We start from the raw sequence: 17860 nt of genomic DNA on the forward strand, positions 1-17860 counted from the left end.
CTGCTGAGAGATCCGCTGTTAGTCTGATGGGCTTCCCTTTGTGGGTAACCCGACCTTTCTCTCTGGCTGCCCTTAAGATTTTTTCCTTCATTTCAACTTTGGTGCATCTGACAATTATGTATCTCGGAGTTGCTCTTCTCGAGGTGTATCTTTGTGGCGTTCTCTGTATTTCCTGAATTTGAGTGTTGGCCTACCTTGCTAGGTTGGGGAAGTTCTCCTGGGTAATATCCTGCAGAGTGTTTTCCAACTTGGTTCCATTCTCCCTGTCACTTTCAGGCACCCCAATCAGACGTAGATTTGGTCTTTTCACATAGTCCCATATTTCTTGGAGGCTTTGTTCATTTCTTTTTACTCTTTTTTCTCTAAACGTCTCTTCTTGCTTCATTTCATTCATTTGATCCTCAGTCACTGATACCCTTTCTTCCAGTTGATCAAGTCAGTTAATGAAGCTTGTGCATTTGTCACATAGTTCTCGTGTCGTGGTTTTCATCTCTAGCAGGTCGTTTAAGGACTTCTCTACATTGGTTATTCTAGTTAGCCATTCGTCAAATGTTTTTTCAATGTTTTTAGCTTCTTTGCGCTGGGTTCGTAATTCCTCCTTTAGCTTGGAGAAGTTTGATTGTCTGAAGCCTTCTTCTCTCAACTCGTCAATGTCATTCTCCATCCAGCTTTGTTCCATTACTGGCAAGGAGCTGCATTCCTTTGGAGGGGGAGAGGTACTCTGATTTTTAGAATTTTCAGCTTTTCTGCAACGCTTTTTCCCCCATCTTTGTGTTTTTATCTACCTTTGGTCTTTGATGATGGTGATGTACAAATGGGGTTTTGGTGTGGATGTCCTCTCTGTTTGTTAGTTTTCCTTCCAACAGTCAGGACCCTCAGCTGCCGGTCTGTTGGAGTTTGCTCGAGGTCCACTCCAGACCCTGTTTGCCTGGGTATCAGCAGCGGAGGCTGTAGAAGAGTGAATATTGCTGAATAGCAAATGTTGCTGTCTGATCATTCCTCTGGAAGCTTCATCTCAGAGGTGTGCCTGGCCGTGTGAGGTGTGAGTTATCAGTCTGTCCCTAGTGGAGGGTGTCTCCCAGTTAGGCTACTTGGGGGTCAGGGACCCACTTGAGCAGGCAGTCTGTCCGTTCTCAGATCTCAAACTCCGCTGGGAGAACCACTACTGTCTTCAATGCTGTCAGACAGGGACATTTACATCTACAGAGGTTTCTGCTGCCTTTTGTTTGGCTATGCCCTGTCCCCAGAGGTGGAGTCTGCAGAGGCAGGCCTCCTTGAGCTACAGTGGGATCCACCCAGTTCAAGCTTCCTGGCCGCTTTGTTTACCTACTTAAGCATCAGCAATGGTGGGCGCCCCTCCCCCAGCCTCATTGCCACCTTGCAGTTAGATCTCAGACTGCTGTGCTAGCAATGAGTGAGGCTCTGTGGTTGTGGGACCCTCTGAGCCAGGTGCTGGATGTAATCTGGTGTGATGTTTGCTAAGACCCTTGGTAAGGCACAGTATTAGGGTGGGAGTGACCCAATTTTCCAGGTGCTGTGTGTCACAGTTTCCCATGGCTAGGAAAGGGAATTCCCTTCCCCCTTGCGCTTACCGGGTAAGGCAATGCCTCGCCCTGCCTCGGCTCTTGCTTGTTGGGCTGCACTCACTGTCCTGCACCCACTGTCCGACACACCCCAATGAGATGAACCCGGTACCTGAGTTAGAAATGCAGAAATCACCCATCTTCTGTGTCACTCACACTGGGAGCTGCAGGCTGCAGCTGTTCCTATTTGGCCATCTTGTGCAGTTCAAGGAGCTGGTTTTTTTTAAAAGATCTACAAAATGGATAGACCACTAGCAAGACTAATAAAGAAGAAAAGAGAGAAGAATCAAATAGACACAATAAAAAGTGATGAAGGGGATATCACCACGGACCCCACAGAAATACAAACTACCATCAGAGAATACTATAAGCACCTCTATGCAAATAAACTAAAAAATCTAAAAGAAATGGATAAATTCCTGGACACATACACACTCCCAAGACTAAACCAGGAAGAAGTGAAATCCCTGAATAGGCCAATAACAAGTTCTGAAATTGAGGCAGTAATTAATACCCTCCACCCAAAAAAAGTCCAGGACCAGACGGATTCACAGGCGAATTCTGCCAGAGGTACAAAGTGCAGCTGGTACCATTCCTTCTGAAACTATTCCAAATGATACAAAAAGGGGGACTTCTCCCTAACTCATTTTATGAGGCCAGCATCATCCTGATACCAAAACCTGGCAGAGAGACACACAAAAAAGAAAATTTCAGTCCAATGTCCCTGATGAACATTGATGCGAAAATCCTCAAGGAAATACTGGCAAACCAAATCTAGCAGCATATCAAAAAGCTTGTCCGCCACAATTAAGTTGGCTTCATTGCTGGGATGCAAAGCTGGTTCAGCATACACAAATTAATAAACGTAACCCATCACATGAACAGAACCAATGACAAAAAAACACGATTATCTCAATAGATGCAGAAAAGGCCTTCGACAAAATTCAACAGCCCTTTATGCTAAAAACTCTCAATAAACTAGGTATTGATGGGACGTATCTCAAAATAATAAGAGCTATTTATGACAAACCCACAGCCAATATCATACTGAATGGGCAAAAGCTGGAAGCATTCCGTTTGAAAATGGCACAAGACAAGGGTGCCCTCTCTCATCACTCCTGTGCAGATCATTCTTTTAAGGCTTATTCATTGGAGAATATTTCCCTAGTTCTCCTTTTATATGTCAGAGGTTGTCTCTGACAATAGGAGTCTTAGCAACTAGTAGAATACCAGACCACCACAAGTTCCGTTTTCTTTTTTCTTGAAAGTGTTAATTTCTCATGGTTGAATTTCTTTTAGACCATGTCAGGTTACTAATTAGCCCCTCTGTCTGTTCCAATTGGAACAACTGGTTAATGTTAAAAAAAATTATAATGAAATGAAAATGCATTTAAGATCTGGTGCTTTCTGTACATCATCCATCAGAAAGATTGAAAGCTGATTTGTTGGGCTATCAGTTTCCCACTGTGAAGCCCCTTGTCTTTTAAACTAACTGGTGTCTAGGTGGCCATTTTACTGTATGCTTATAGCCAACTTTCATTAATCATTATAAAAGAAAGCAAGAACTAACTTCAGTCTCTTGCTCTTATTAAGTGATCAAGTGATAGTCTTATCAAAAGCAAAGTATACCTGGCAGTAACTTATGGTGGGATGGTAAACAAAAGTTGGGACTTACATTCTTGTCTGATTCTGAAGACCAAGAGAACACAACTCCATTAAAAGCATCCCAGAAGCAAATGGATTATTTAAAACTAAAGCTAAATCCTTGTTGGCTTTTTTGGTCCTGGACTTGAATTATCTCTTCATTTTTCTGGATTTAAGACAAAACCAAATTGGGAATTCAGTGTTTTGAGAATCTTTTGTCCCCTAGATCTGTCCAGATGTGAGAATATTCTACTCTTATTTGAATACCTCATTTATTTTCCTGTAGGTCCAACTGGCCCTCCAGGAGATCCTGGACGCAATGGACTCCCTGGCTTTGATGGTGCAGGAGGGCGCAAAGGAGACCCAGGTCTGCCAGGACAGCCAGGTAAGACAAGTAAAACATGCTGTTGGTGGAGGGAAAGTCTTTGAGTCTGGGAGACCTCTGGACATAGGGCCTCCACTTAGAGCTGTGAGATCTTCCCTTGATGTTAGCATAGCTGACTGGTGAATATGGAACTGGGGAAAATAGCAAAGCACATAATAAGGAGATTTGTCACTATAAGAGAAGCATACAAGGTTACTTTTATTTGTGTTTAGAGCAGTGGAAAGCTCAGTTCTTTCTCACGATGAGAATTTTCCAGGCACTCACTGTACTTACTTGTTCAGCAAATTTTCAATATGTTGATTTAAATCCCTTGCTTGAAATTATTGTGAATATTTCCACATTTGAAAATATCACAGCAGGCTGTAATTTCTTTCATAAAGAGCAGCAAATATAAATGAACAGTTTAAATGATTGCCATAGACCTTTAAGAGTCATGGTGACATTTCATGTTGAGATGATAAATTGATATTAGCAGCATTAATAGGTGCTCCTGATAATATTGAGTCTGATATCTATTAGATTTTCAATCTGTACTCAGTCTACTTCCAAAAAGAATTTGAGTCAACTTGAAATAAAAAATACACTAATGTTAAGATTTCTAAAATAGAAATAGAGGATCATACATTATATAGATCAGTAATATATGTTAACAACTCTAGATTATATAAATATAACGCTAAATAAACATAAAGAGTTTGTATTTCAAATATCAGTGGCAGCAAGGCAGAGTGGTAATACCTATAGCCTTCCTAGAGTCAATGCCCTGCCATTTCATTAATGCTATGTTTCTAGGGAAATAACGAGTTAGTGTCGTCTTCATCACAAGAGTTTCTGTGAACTTTCCCTAAAATGAAAATTTATGCACACACTGTCCAAAGGCCTGTGTATACAGAAAATTATTAAATGAACTCAAACCAAGAGGCTAAATCAGGAAGGGAAGCCAGTGGTAGATTGAAAATGGGCATTTTGAAAATACTTCTTTAGAATGCCCTGCCTGTTCTCTACACAAAAAGGTATGCCTGAGAATAATTTCCCCAGACAGATTCAAAGGAAAATGTTTTTCAGCAATGAAGCTGGCAGACTGATGGCAACCACACCCTTCCTTTCTCATTGATGAACAAAACAGCAGGCTGAAAATTGGTCATGGAGTTCAGATTCTTTTAGTACAACGAGAGACTAAATAACATACAGCCTCTCCAAATAAGCATATTTTATTTGTCTCCTAGCCCATGATATCTGACAATGCCTTTATAGACACTCTATAAATATCAAGTAAGTTAACTAGTCAAATGAGGTAATAATGTTTTGTCAATAACCGTAAGAGTGGATCAGAGCTTACTTAATCTTGTATACTGATGATTTCATGGAAATAGGTACCCGTGGTTTGGATGGTCCCCCCGGGCCAGATGGATTGCAAGGTCCCCCAGGTCCCCCCGGAACCTCCTCTATTGCACATGGATTTCTTATTACACGCCACAGCCAGACAACGGATGCACCACAATGCCCACAGGGAACACTTCAGATCTATGAAGGCTTTTCTCTCCTGTATGTACAAGGAAATAAAAGAGCCCATGGTCAAGACTTGGGTGAGATAATCAATATTTAATTTCCTACTGTGCATTTTGTTTTTGTTTCAGAAATCCTGTTGGGTTCTAGAGTAGCCTTGGCCAAAGTGCCTCTCTCTATTCTTTTGGGGCTTCCGAATTGAAAACCATGTCAAAGGCAACTGAATATATTCACGATGATTTTTAAATAAATAATATTTAACTTTAAACTAAAAGCATTAATTAGCTCTTACGAGTGCAATTCTTGGCCTAAAGCAAATCATTTCACAAAGGCCACATTTACTTTTATTTAGATTAGCTATTAATGAAACAGTTTCACTGGGCTCTTTGCAGTATAGCAGCTGCTTGAGTGTACAGTGTTTATAATTCATGGGAGATAGTTACCTCATCTTTGAAACTGGTCTTCATCAAGTTCATAAGTTCTGAAGAGAATCTTGGTTCATAGATCAAAGAAAGTAAGGTCATTGCTTAATTATGCTAGTTTGTAGTTCCTCAAATAAGTACCTTAGCTTTATAAAGTATTACTGGAGTCATTTAAAGCTATATAAAGTATGGCATTTCTGTACAAAATCCATTTCATTTAAAGTGCTCCCATGTATCTTCTCTATACTGGGGTGGGCAGCTAGGTTGATGGGATGACACTGGACTGAATCACTCTCAAGGACTCTTCCATCCCCATGAATTCTTTTCCTGGAATTTTGACTTTGGATGTTGCAGTCCCATTGTCTTACCTGGGGCTGCGTGGTGTTTTTTTTTTTTGAGACTGAGTCTCCCTCTATCATCCAGGCTGGTGTGCAATGGCGTGGTCTCGGCTCACTGCAACCTCTGCCTCCCAGGTTCAAGCAATTCTTCTGCCTCAGCTTCCCGAGTAGCTGGGATTACAGGCACCCACCAGCATGCCTGGCTAATTTTTGTATTTTTAGTAGAGACGACGTTTCACCATGTTGGCCAGGCTGGTCTTTAACTGCTGACCTCATGATCTGCCCACTTCTGCCTCCTAAAGTGTTGGAATTACAGGCGTGAGCCACCACGCCCAGCAGGGCTGCCTATTTTAGGACTGACTATCCCCTTTGCCTCCATAAAGACTTTTAAGAAGATAGTCTGGGCTCCCAGTTTCTGGGATCTCTATGATGAGAAGCTTCCTGAGGTCTCATTGGCTGGGCCATTCATTCTGTGGAAACGGTTCTGCAGCAACAGAGACCCCGGAGGTCAGCTTTACTCCCTACTTTTAGAAGGGATATGGCCACACCTGCCAGCCAGTTCTAGCCCACCAGAGTAAGGATATTCACTTACATGTAAGTCAGTGGTCATAGGTCATTTTATGAAACCAAATAATTTAAGTGTTTGCCCAATAGCTTTCTTCTCCGTCTTCTTTTTTTTTCCACTTATATTTCCTTTTTCTCTTTTTCAACTTTCCTCTGCACTTTTCTTTCTCTTTTTCACTTGGTTACATGTTTTTAAATTTTATAACTGACAAATCTTCATTAAATTAGTAATTAAATTATCTTTCCATAATTTAATTGAATAATACATATCTAAATAATTAATTTCATATCTTCAGATAATTTTCTCTGGTCTTTCTCCTATAAAATTCTTCTTTTTTGTTCAATCTCTCTACACTGTCAGACTTATAATCAAACTTTAAACTTCACATCCCTAACCTACCAGATCAACAGAGGAACCATTAGAAGTTTTGAGCACTACGAAATTAAAAAATGTAATGCAAAGAGAAGATAGAATCTGCTATCAGCATGTAATTATAACTTTTCAGAATCCATGTATTTGCTCGAATAAGAACAGTCAGATTTAGAGTCTATAAATAGGCCGTGAGTCTGGTAGTTTAGGCCTCAGACACAGGGAAGGCCATGACAGAGCCCCAGATCCTAGGAATGGTCCTGGATTGCAGAGGCTTTGCTGGGGCTCACACAAGGATCACATTGGAGGTATCTTGATGACTAAGCAAAGATAGAGGCAGCTGTAACTTTGATGTTAAAGAAACAATTACCTCCTGATAGAATAAATGCAGTCTGTGTTGAATTAGTGGAAGTATTATACAATGTAAGAAAGAGGACGGAGAAGATGGATTAAATACTAAAGCTTTTATGTCTGGGAGAAAAATAAAACATACTGAGAAGCATTAGTCTATTAAAGTCTTATAACTGTAGGGTATAGAGGGCATTGGGAGTATATGGGATCACTCTCTCTTCAAAAATTTGGAGACTATATCCCAGAATTCTGCATCATTGTGGGCAGCCACAGGTGCAACCAGATATCCAGATACTTCCATCATTATGGGCCTTCCTTTTATTTGCCTTTCTTTTCTCTTCCTTATAAGACTGGGTATTTTCAACTCTGTCCTAAATTAGGCAGTAGAATAGTTTTCTTTTTAAATTACTTTATAATGTACAATACACTTTCATGTCCATTGTCTAATTTAATTTACACAACTATGATTAAGAAAAATGTATAGAAATATTCTGCTTTTTCATTTTACACACAAAGAGACTGGCTAATAGGTTAAATAACTTACTGAAACCTTACACAGTTAGAAAGTGATGGAGGTAGGACTTGAATCCAACACCTGCCAATTCTAAATCCATTTCTTTTTAAATTTTCCCTTGTTCACTCTTACAGGACTGTGAGTCAGTCAGGTTTTTCTTAACCAGTTTTTTAAATGGATAAATTTGACTAAATCAATGATTTTCAACCTAGGGAATTTTCTGAAGACTCCTAGTCCTATGCCAAATCTATTGTATAAAAATTCCAAATAATTCTGACAGTACAGGTTTAAGATCTATTAGTCTTTTATCAGTCATCTTCAGTCTGAGATAAGCATACCCCTTTGAATATATGAAGAATTTCCAAGATGCATGGAGGCATAATTTTTTAAAAATCAAATTTCAACTCCTTGACTTTTATATGTATTTTCTCCTAAAGTCAATCTGACTTGAGCAGATGTGCTTTGGGCAATCTCCTTTCCCCTATCTCCTTTCACTGTCATGCTTTCTCCACTTTGTAAGAGTCATACTCTTGCACATTGCCTTGAAGTATGAAAACCTCTGACAGACAAATTCAAAGGGATAATTCAAAATAACAGCTTTGCTAAAGATACAATTACTGTTAAATCCAGCAATCCCATTACTGGATATTTACCCAAAAGAAAATAATATATCAAAGGGATAGTTGCACTCACATGTTTATTGTAGCACTATTCACAATAGCAAAGATATGGAATCAACCTAAGCATCCAGCAAAGGATGAATGGATAAGGAAGATGTGGTGTATACACACAATGGAATATTATTCAGCCATATAAAAAAATGAAATCATGTCATTTGCAGCAACATGGTTGGAAGTAGAAGTCATTATCTTAAGTGAAATAAGCCAGGCACAAAAAGACAAGTATCACATGTTCTCACTTATATGTGGGAGCTAAAAATTTGAACACATGGAGGCAGAGAGTGGAAAGACAGATAGCAGAGACTGGGAAGGGTAAGTGTGGGGAAGCGGGAGGATGAAGAGAAGTGGGTTAAGGGATACAAACATACAGTAAGATAGAAGGAATTAATTCCATATTTGATAGCAGAAGAGGATGACTATACTTAAAAAAATATATTCTACATGCATGATGTACACCCTAAATACCCTGACTTGATCACTGTGCATTATATACATACATGTATATCTATGTATATGTATGTTCATATGTATATGTATATGTATATATATGTTCATGTACCCCATTATTTTGCATAAATAAAAAATTAATAGTTTTGTTAACGTCTCCATTAACTCAAGCTCTGTAATTCACTTTTAATCCATCTTACTAAGAAATATGTTTCTAATAAAAGTTTATTGTAATAATTATATAAAAATTTATAATACATATATTTTTATCAGTTATGAATTAATAATAACAATAACAGGTCAAAATAAAACGTTTAACATGTAAAGTCTTATAGTCACAAAAAGTTTTTAAAAAGTATATTCAATTTTAATTTTTGAAAAATATGATAGCATGATCAATAAAAAACTTTCAAAAATAAAAATATGTTACATTAGGATAAAACTGTGTGAGAAAAGTGGAAGGGAAATATAATTTTTAAATGTAGAAGGAACAATGTATAATTTCCAACTGTTAAAGACAAGTTTATATATTTTCTATAATGGTAAATGTTAGATCTCAAATCATTATATTGGATGCATTTAAAAGAGTGATATAAAAGTTTGTTCTTAGATATCAATATTCACAAAACACCATAAATGAAAGCTGGCAAGGTAGAAATGTGGTTTGCAAATTCCCAGTCCCTACTATTACAAAGTGGAATACAGAAGAGTGGGTGTGGAGCTGAGAGACAATAGCTAATATCTTAATACTGGCACAGTATCAATTTAAACTTATGATGAAATTTAGATATCAAAACTTTAGATATTTAAGTTTCAAAAGTGTAAGTGCATTTTTCATCATTCTTTTGTGAGTAAATGAGAAAAGAAAGGCTTGATCACAAGTAAAACTAACCTCTCTTGTCCCTACTAGCTCTGAATTTCAAAGATTAGTTTCTTTCTTTTTTTGGTTTGCTTTCCCCTCACATCTTTCCTTCCTATCTTATTTTTTTCCTTTTTACGTATTCTTCAAACCTGTCTGTGGTGGCTCTGCACACTGGCCAGTATTACTATTGTCCCTAGACCTAAGGAGATTGCAAATTCACACAAGATACACACTGAGGATGTCTTAGAAGAAGAGAGGGCAGCCTGGAGCACGAAATATTGATAATATATCGTAAGGACTCAGTATGTGTCCTTCACTTGCACACAATGAATTACTAAATATTCTGCATAAGACACCATTGTTTATAAGATGCATCACTAGTTTAAAAACAGCATTGGGGAATAATATAATGAGCTACCACAATAAATATTAGCATACATTATAAAACACATCCTAATTTTATAAATGTTAAAATATGAGTAAATCTTAGATTTAAGAAATATAGTATATTTATTACCTATGAAAAGCTGGCAAGTTTCCTTGAAAGGCAGTCTGCTATTGTTTTAGAAGAAACTGAAGTATCATCATCATGCAGTCCTTTATTGTTTTCTCTCCAAATCTTTCTAGGGACAGCTGGCAGCTGCCTTCGTCGCTTTAGTACCATGCCTTTCATGTTCTGCAACATCAATAATGTTTGCAACTTTGCTTCAAGAAATGACTATTCTTACTGGCTGTCTACCCCAGAGCCCATGCCAGTGAGCATGCAACCCCTAAAGGGCCAGAGCATCCAGCCATTCATTAGTCGGTAAGGTATTGATTTAGCTGTGACTTTTACCAATCCCCAGTTAATTAGCTAGTCATATGTGAGTCCAAAGCTAACAATCTGATGATATTCCTCCTAGGTTAGGTAGAACAGAGGTACCTCTTACTATTCAATTAAGTATTTAGTTTGACTCATATTTATTGGTGGTCTGCTTTTGACCAGGCCCCCATGATAGACATAGTGTAATAGCCAGATAAATCACAGTGTAGTACTTATTTATTACATAAATTTGTCTAATATATATCAGATTTGGGCTAAGTTCTACAATAAATATAATAAAAATGTTATGAAAGCATAGGGAAAGAGATGTTTAATTTCAAAGGGAGAAATCTGGGATGACCATATGGAAAAAATATGTCTTGAACTGATCAGTCCTTGAATGACTAGACGGACTTGAGGCACAGGCAGTTATAAAGGGGAGATATATACTAGGCAGATAAAATGACAATAGGTAATAAAGTAATGTGTCTAGGGTGTAGTATGTAAAGGTTATGTTGGGAGAAAAGATTGTAAAGTTAGCTTGGGCCCAGATGGTAGAAGGCCTTCTGTACCAAATTGTAGTTTGAAGTTTACTTGATATGTTACAAGGAGCCCCAAAATATTTTAGAGCTACACTTCAGATTAGATTATAGTGCCATCAGTATGTAACATGGATTACAGAAGGGATAGTCTTGAGGTAGAGAGAACAGTTGGATTGAACGGTATTGCTATAGCCCTGATGTGAGTAAATTGGAACTCACAGTAGGGTACATGTATCATGATATTAGGCTAGATAGGATTTGACAGTTGATAGCTGTGGGAAGAAGATGGTAGCTGAGATTTGGAGCATGAGTAACTAAGAGGATACCATTAATAGAGTTTTGCCATTTTGAAACCTAGTTTGACTCAGTCTCCCAAGAATGTTGGTTATTGCCATTTTTATTCTGATCATGACCCAGGATTTCAGTAACCATAAAGGATGAATTGCTGGAAAGTCTGCTTCCTTTGATAGTAAATATAAAGATTAAAGCTGGTTCAGCCTTAGTAGCAAATTCATGGTGCCCTTTTTAATACATTTTCCTGAATCCTTTGGGAATTTGGGAGTGTGTGAGTGTGTGTGTGTGTAATTTTGTCAGTCCCAACTCTTGGGAGTAAAACCTTGTCTAAATGTATTACTTATTTTGTTAGGTAAACTGCAAAACTGGCCTCAGTAATATGTCAAGAGGTCCACTCATGTTTTTTATTAAAGATATGGAAGGCTCAGCTATATTCATTCTGCTGCTAGTTTACTTGATTTTATAGATTTCAGCCACATCTCCAAGTGCCTGGGTACCTGCCCAGCATTCTGGATATGTTGTACTTCTCCATATATAGTCAAATGTTTAATAAATGTCCTTTGGACCAAGAATAATGGGTAGAGATTGAGAAAGTGTCCGTTTCTTATATTTTCCAGTCTTTCTGACATTGTTCTTACCACAGTTTCAGCATTACTAAGTGTCTCCCCTCCAATTGAGCACTTTGACAACAAGTAGTATGTGCAATACAGCAAGCCAAACTCTTATGGCAATTAAGGCGTTGACTATAGGAAGTATGAATAGAAATTTAGGGCAGAATGGAATATCAAAAGGCCATTGCACTGGTTCTGCAGTTTTTTGACAAAAGTTTACAGTTTATTATGTATATTGGGAGACAATACTTAGCAAATGCAATCCTCAAAGTGCATTTCTTCACCTTTTGTGATCATTGAAAGACACATTAATTGGCTTCCATGCCAGGAAGGCTTCATTAAGCAGGACAGCTACTTTTCACGTGCTCACTCTGTAGATTATGTTCCTTTTCCTTTTCCTTTACCAGATGTGCAGTATGTGAAGCTCCAGCTGTGGTAATCGCAGTTCACAGTCAGACGATCCAGATTCCCCGTTGTCCTCAGGGATGGGATTCTCTGTGGATTGGTTATTCCTTCATGATGGTATTTTACACACTTCCTTGCATTTGTCATCATAGCTGACTGTCTGTTTCATCTACATTTCTTCCCAATATGAGGAATCCCTGTCATTTGCATAATAAGAAGCTTAAACTTCAAACAGCTTCTATCCAAGCACTCTGTTCCCCCTCCCACATTTTTTGTAATATATTTTCATAATCTGCCTATTACTTTTTTTGACTACCCTTGGTGTGGATACTATTGTCTTACCTCTGGGCCTGTTCGTTCACTGGATTTGAATCTGGCCAAGGCCAGCACACATCTTTGGATATTCACTAAGCTATTATGGCAGATGGGTATTGCGGCACGTTTTTCCTTGTCTTTTATAGCATACAAGTGCAGGGGCAGAAGGCTCAGGTCAAGCCCTAGCCTCTCCTGGTTCCTGCTTGGAAGAGTTTCGTTCAGCTCCCTTCATCGAATGTCATGGGAGGGGTACCTGTAACTACTATGCCAACTCCTACAGCTTTTGGCTGGCAACTGTAGATGTGTCAGACATGTTCAGGTAAAGTGCTTATAGCTTTAATTCAGGTCCAAAGCTTCCTTCAGAGATGCTAGGGAAGAAAGAGACAATTTATGGGCGGTTTATTCTCAACAAATGTTAGGAATGTATTGGATTGTGTACTTTGTTCTTGCTTGTTCTTCTCATATACGTGACTCAGGTCAGAAAAACAGACTTGATTAATATTAGGTGAGTTTGGTTTGTGATAGCTTAGTAGCAATCCTTCAATAATGAAACAGAGATAAAGAAAGGTTATGTGACCTTCCTAATAAGTCAGCAGCTATTCAACTAGATTGAGGCCACCCCAGGAAATGAAGTTATAGTCTGTCTTCTCCCTCTCAGTTCAGTGGTCTCCTTTCCCAGGATATTTTAAAGATTCTGATTTAAGTGTTTGAATGATCAAGACATACATAATATATGTACCTCAGGATACTTCAATCTATTGATTTTTTTCAGTTTAAATTTATTTTTCTGTGTTGCTTTTGAATTATCACTACTTGATATTTTTCTTATGGTCCTTGTTATCTATTCATCATCAGTTGCCCAGATTTCCCTCATCCTGTGAATATTAGAAAAATGTATGAGAGAAAGAGAAAAAAATAGAAAATAAGAGGGAGACACAAATATACAAAGATAATAGTGTTGGGGAGAATAGTTACAAAATATCTGTGACCACTAATGGTTCTTCAACCATATTAGTCACTGCATTAGATCATATTGCTGAAAAGTAAACCATTAAGTCACCAAGAGAGCTACTTAACACAAAGAGAATGTTTAGTTATAAATTTGAACCAATAACAGAATTGAAATACCAGAAAATATGGATCTGATTGTCTTATTTCTTATTTCCTAGTAAACCTCAGTCAGAAACGCTGAAAGCAGGAGACTTGAGGACACGAATTAGCCGATGTCAAGTGTGCATGAAGAGGACATAACATTTTGAAGAATTCCTTGTGTGTTTTAAAATGTGATATATATATATACACACACACACATATATATATATATATATAAATATATAAAATTCCTAGGATGCAATGTCTCATTGTCCCCAACTTTACTACTGCTGCCGTCAATGGTGCTACTACATATGACCAAGATAACATGCTGACTAGTAACCATGAAGATTCAGATGTACCTCAGCAGTGCACCAGAGCAAGGTCTCTATTATTTTTCTACTAAAGAAATAAGAAAGTGAATTTACTTTTTGGGTCCAGAATGATTTTCTCCAAGAATTATAAGATGAAAATTATATATTTTCCCAGTTATTAAAATGGTACACAAAAAATTCAGTTAAGAGAAGAGTTACACTGAGTAAAATAAAAGACTGCAGTTTGTGGGAAGAACTATTTTTCATGGTGCTACTAATCCTGCTGTATCCCAGGTTTTTAATATAAAGGTGTTAAGCCTATTTTGCTTTGTAAGTAAAGGATGTGTATATTGTGAACAGCCTTTTAGCTCAAAATGTTGACTCATTTACATATGACATAGCATGAATCACCTTTTACAGAAAATGTAGGAAACCTTAGAATACAGACAGCAATATTTTATATTCATGTTTATCAAAGTGAGAGGATTTATATTCCTACATCAAGTTACTACTGAGAGTAAATTTATTTTGAGTTTTATCCCCTAAGTTCTGTTTTGATTTTTTTAAAAAACAAACCCTTTTAGTCACTTTAATCAGAATTTTAAATGTTCATGTTACATACCAAATTATAATATCTAATGGAGGAATTTGTCTTTTGCTATATTCTCCAAGATTATCTCTTAAGACCATATGCCCCCTGTTTTAATGTTTCTTACATCTTGTTTTTACTCATTTCTGACTGGACAAAGTTCTTCCAAACAATTCTGAGAAACAAAGCACACACATAGAATTAACAATTCTCTTCCCTGTGCTGCTTATGTAAGAATCTTCCTGTGGTCTCTGCTTGTACAAAACTGGGAAACAACACTTGGTTAGTCTCTTTTAAGTTACAAAAAGCCAATTGATGTTTCTTATTCTTTTTAAATTTTAAATATTTTATTATAAATATTCACAGGATGCCTTATTTCCCTAGCTGTCATCTTCTCACTTAATGTTTTTTTAAATCCACAAATATAAATTTAATTAAAGATATATGTTGTAAGGATGGTCTGTTGTGTATCTCTTCAGCCTGTGTGGAAAAAACCCCTGCTCATTTACAGATAGATTACCAATCTGCACGTCAACAAGTCATCTTTTCCCAGGGAATCGGTTTCTCCATGCTTTGATCACTCTGATAGTAGATAGAAAACATATAGTAATGTAAACTTTTTCCAATGAAGAAAACTACCTATTGGAAGATATTTCTGAGGTAATAAATTTCTTGACAACATTGTGTTAATGGCTGAGAAAGGAAACAACTGGCTTCTATTTGGGGAAGAATTCATTAATAATGTTTCAAGCAAGTTAGTGAGCTAATATTCCTAATGATTAAGAATGAACACGCATAATTCTCTAAAATAGTCAAGGACTTGTTAAAAATAAGATATTAAAAACTTCCATAAAAAATTTGTGTTACAGCTAAAAGATAAAACAACCAAAACAATTTTGAGTATTCTAAATCCTAATATGGACCTATGCAAAATCTAAAGCTTAGAATCTCTGGTGGTAAAACTTAGGATCCAAACAATGAGAACTGTCTAATAATGTTGTTGATTCTGGATAGCCAATTGCAAATTTTAGCTTTATTTTTTTCATCTAGTCCCTTGCATAAAGTCAGTAATGAGTAATTGTAACTGAAAACACCATATCACTGCCCCACAGATTTTTCTACATGGTGTACACTCAAAGGTGCCCCTTCAGTTACAGTTGCAAACACTAATTCCAAAGATTTTGCTTTTTGTAGCTTTCCCTCTCATTTATAGCTGGTTGAAAGCCTTGGCCCAAACAGAATCTCCATTTTGTTTGTTTGTTTGTTTTGTTTTGTTTTGAGACAGGGTCTCCTCTGTCACCCAGGCTGGAGTGCAATGGCATGATCTCAGCTCACTGCAACCTGCACCTCCTGGGTTCAAGTGATTCTCCCACCTCAGCCTCCCGAGTAGCTGGAGGTACAGGTGCATACCACCACGCCTGGCTAATTTTTTGTATTTTTAGTAGAGACGGGGTTTCACCGTGTTGCCTAGGCTGGTCTTGAACTCCTGAGCTCAAGCGATCCACCTGCTTCGACCTCCCAGAGTGCTGAGATTACAGGCGTGAGCCACCACACCCATCCCAGAACCTCCTAATTTTTAAATTGTTGCATGTGCAGCTAGTCTAGCTGTTTCTTAAATCCCCTAACTATTCCTAGCCCTGCTTTGTTGTTTGAAGTACACAAATTCATTCCAGGATATTAATATTGTTAACCCTCCTTTGCCAGGGATTATTCAAAGATTAATCTAGCTGCTCTACTAGTTACCTATGGTGAGTTTTTTGTGTTTTGTTTTGTTTTTGTTTTTGTTTTTTGGGGTTTTTTTTTTATCATCTGTGAAAATTCCAGAAGTACTATGGTGAGTTTTACAGTCATACACAATTAATGGTTTTCTCACATTGGCAGGAAATGAACGAACTATTCTGCTTAATCAGATAGTTTGACTACCAAATAGTTATGTGTACCAAATGTGCTTTTACCAGTTAATGAATCTTTCGTGATTCAGATGTTACTTAAGGACCAAATCCTAGCCTTTAATAGCTGTGTGTGTGTGTGTGTGTGTGTGTGTGTGTGTGTGTGTGTGTGTATGCACGCGCACGTGCGCCCGCACGGATGTGCACATGTATCTTTCGAAAAGTTGAGGTCTACATGAATAACTTCCTATACACACACACACACACACACACACGTATACGTGTATAAACACACACACACATTTAAGAAAGTAGACATTCCAATTATTTTTATAGCTTATTGGCCTGATCTATGCCATGTTGGTGTCACACTCATTGCTTACAAAGGAGGTTGTATTGGACACCTTGTGATTGTATGATGTTTTTTCCCACCCAGCCAAATTTGAAGAACACTTTTTCATTCTTGTAGTGGCAATGAGGTTCTTTGCCTCAATGTCATGCCAAGCCATCAAACCCTTATTCAGAAGTTAATCACAAGAGGGCGCTGTTGCCTATAAAAATGAATCAGCACGTATAATGATTTGTTTGAGCTCATTGGTGGTGGTGGGGTTGTCCAAAGTCCTGTCTCTAGATCCCCTGTTTTAAGTTTCATGTATTCTTTCAGCCTCATAAAAATCATTAGCAAATATTTTAAGAGGTGACCTACTTTCCCAATGTCTGCGTCCAGAATGAAGAGAACAGCTTTGCTGTCAAAGATTCTCTCTCTCTCTCCCTTTATTTTTTTAGACGGAGTTTCGCTCTTGTTCCTGGGGCTGGAATGCAATGGGGCGATCTCGGCTCACTGCAGCCTCTGCCTCCCGGGTTCAGCGATTCTCCTGCCTCAGCCTCCCGAGTAGCTGGGATTACAGGCGCCCGCCACCACGCTCGGCTAATTTTGTATTTTTAGTACAGACGGGGTTTCTCCATGTTGGTCAGATTCTCTTCTTAAGAGCCTGATTAACAGTTGGTTCTGGTAGCACTTCCCATGCTTCTCAACACAGAAACAAGGAGCAATCACTTTTGTTTGACAGAAATTGGTTTCCTTGGCAGAGAAACTCAGTTCTCAGGCTGGACTATACAAACACCTTCATCCCTAGGCAGCTCCAAAATACATGGAATAATATTTAAAAATCATATGTCATTTCCATTTTAGAGCAGTGGTTTTTTAGAGTATATTCAGGGAGCTTGGAAAGTTTGTTTGGTGGAAATACTCCTAAGTTGGAATTGAATCCAGAGAGGCCTGTCTGCTGAGTTCCACATCAACAAATATTGATTGGATGCTTGTTAGCTTAGGACACCATG

At 37.9% G+C, this 17860-nt stretch overlaps 1 protein-coding gene across 3 annotated transcripts in view; it reads left to right on the plus strand.

Moving 5' to 3' along the window:
• The window catches only part of COL4A5 (collagen type IV alpha 5 chain), a 298599-nt gene extending 283512 nt beyond the window's left edge, over positions 1–15087 (plus strand). For all 3 annotated transcript variants that reach the window (XM_030934587.1, XM_030934588.1, XM_030934589.1), the window contains 6 exons: positions 3514–3612; positions 4986–5198; positions 10294–10471; positions 12323–12437; positions 12782–12954; positions 13805–15087. In XM_030934587.1, coding sequence (XP_030790447.1) covers positions 3514–3612; positions 4986–5198; positions 10294–10471; positions 12323–12437; positions 12782–12954; positions 13805–13886 — 860 coding nt within the window. In that variant the 3' untranslated portion in view covers positions 13887–15087. The remainder of the gene's footprint in view (positions 1–3513; positions 3613–4985; positions 5199–10293; positions 10472–12322; positions 12438–12781; positions 12955–13804) is intronic.
• The last annotated feature ends 2773 nt before the right edge of the window (positions 15088–17860 follow it).

This window comes from Rhinopithecus roxellana, chromosome 7 (genome assembly GCF_007565055.1).
Source record: "Rhinopithecus roxellana isolate Shanxi Qingling chromosome 7, ASM756505v1, whole genome shotgun sequence".
Classification (NCBI taxonomy): domain Eukaryota; kingdom Metazoa; phylum Chordata; class Mammalia; order Primates; family Cercopithecidae; genus Rhinopithecus; species Rhinopithecus roxellana.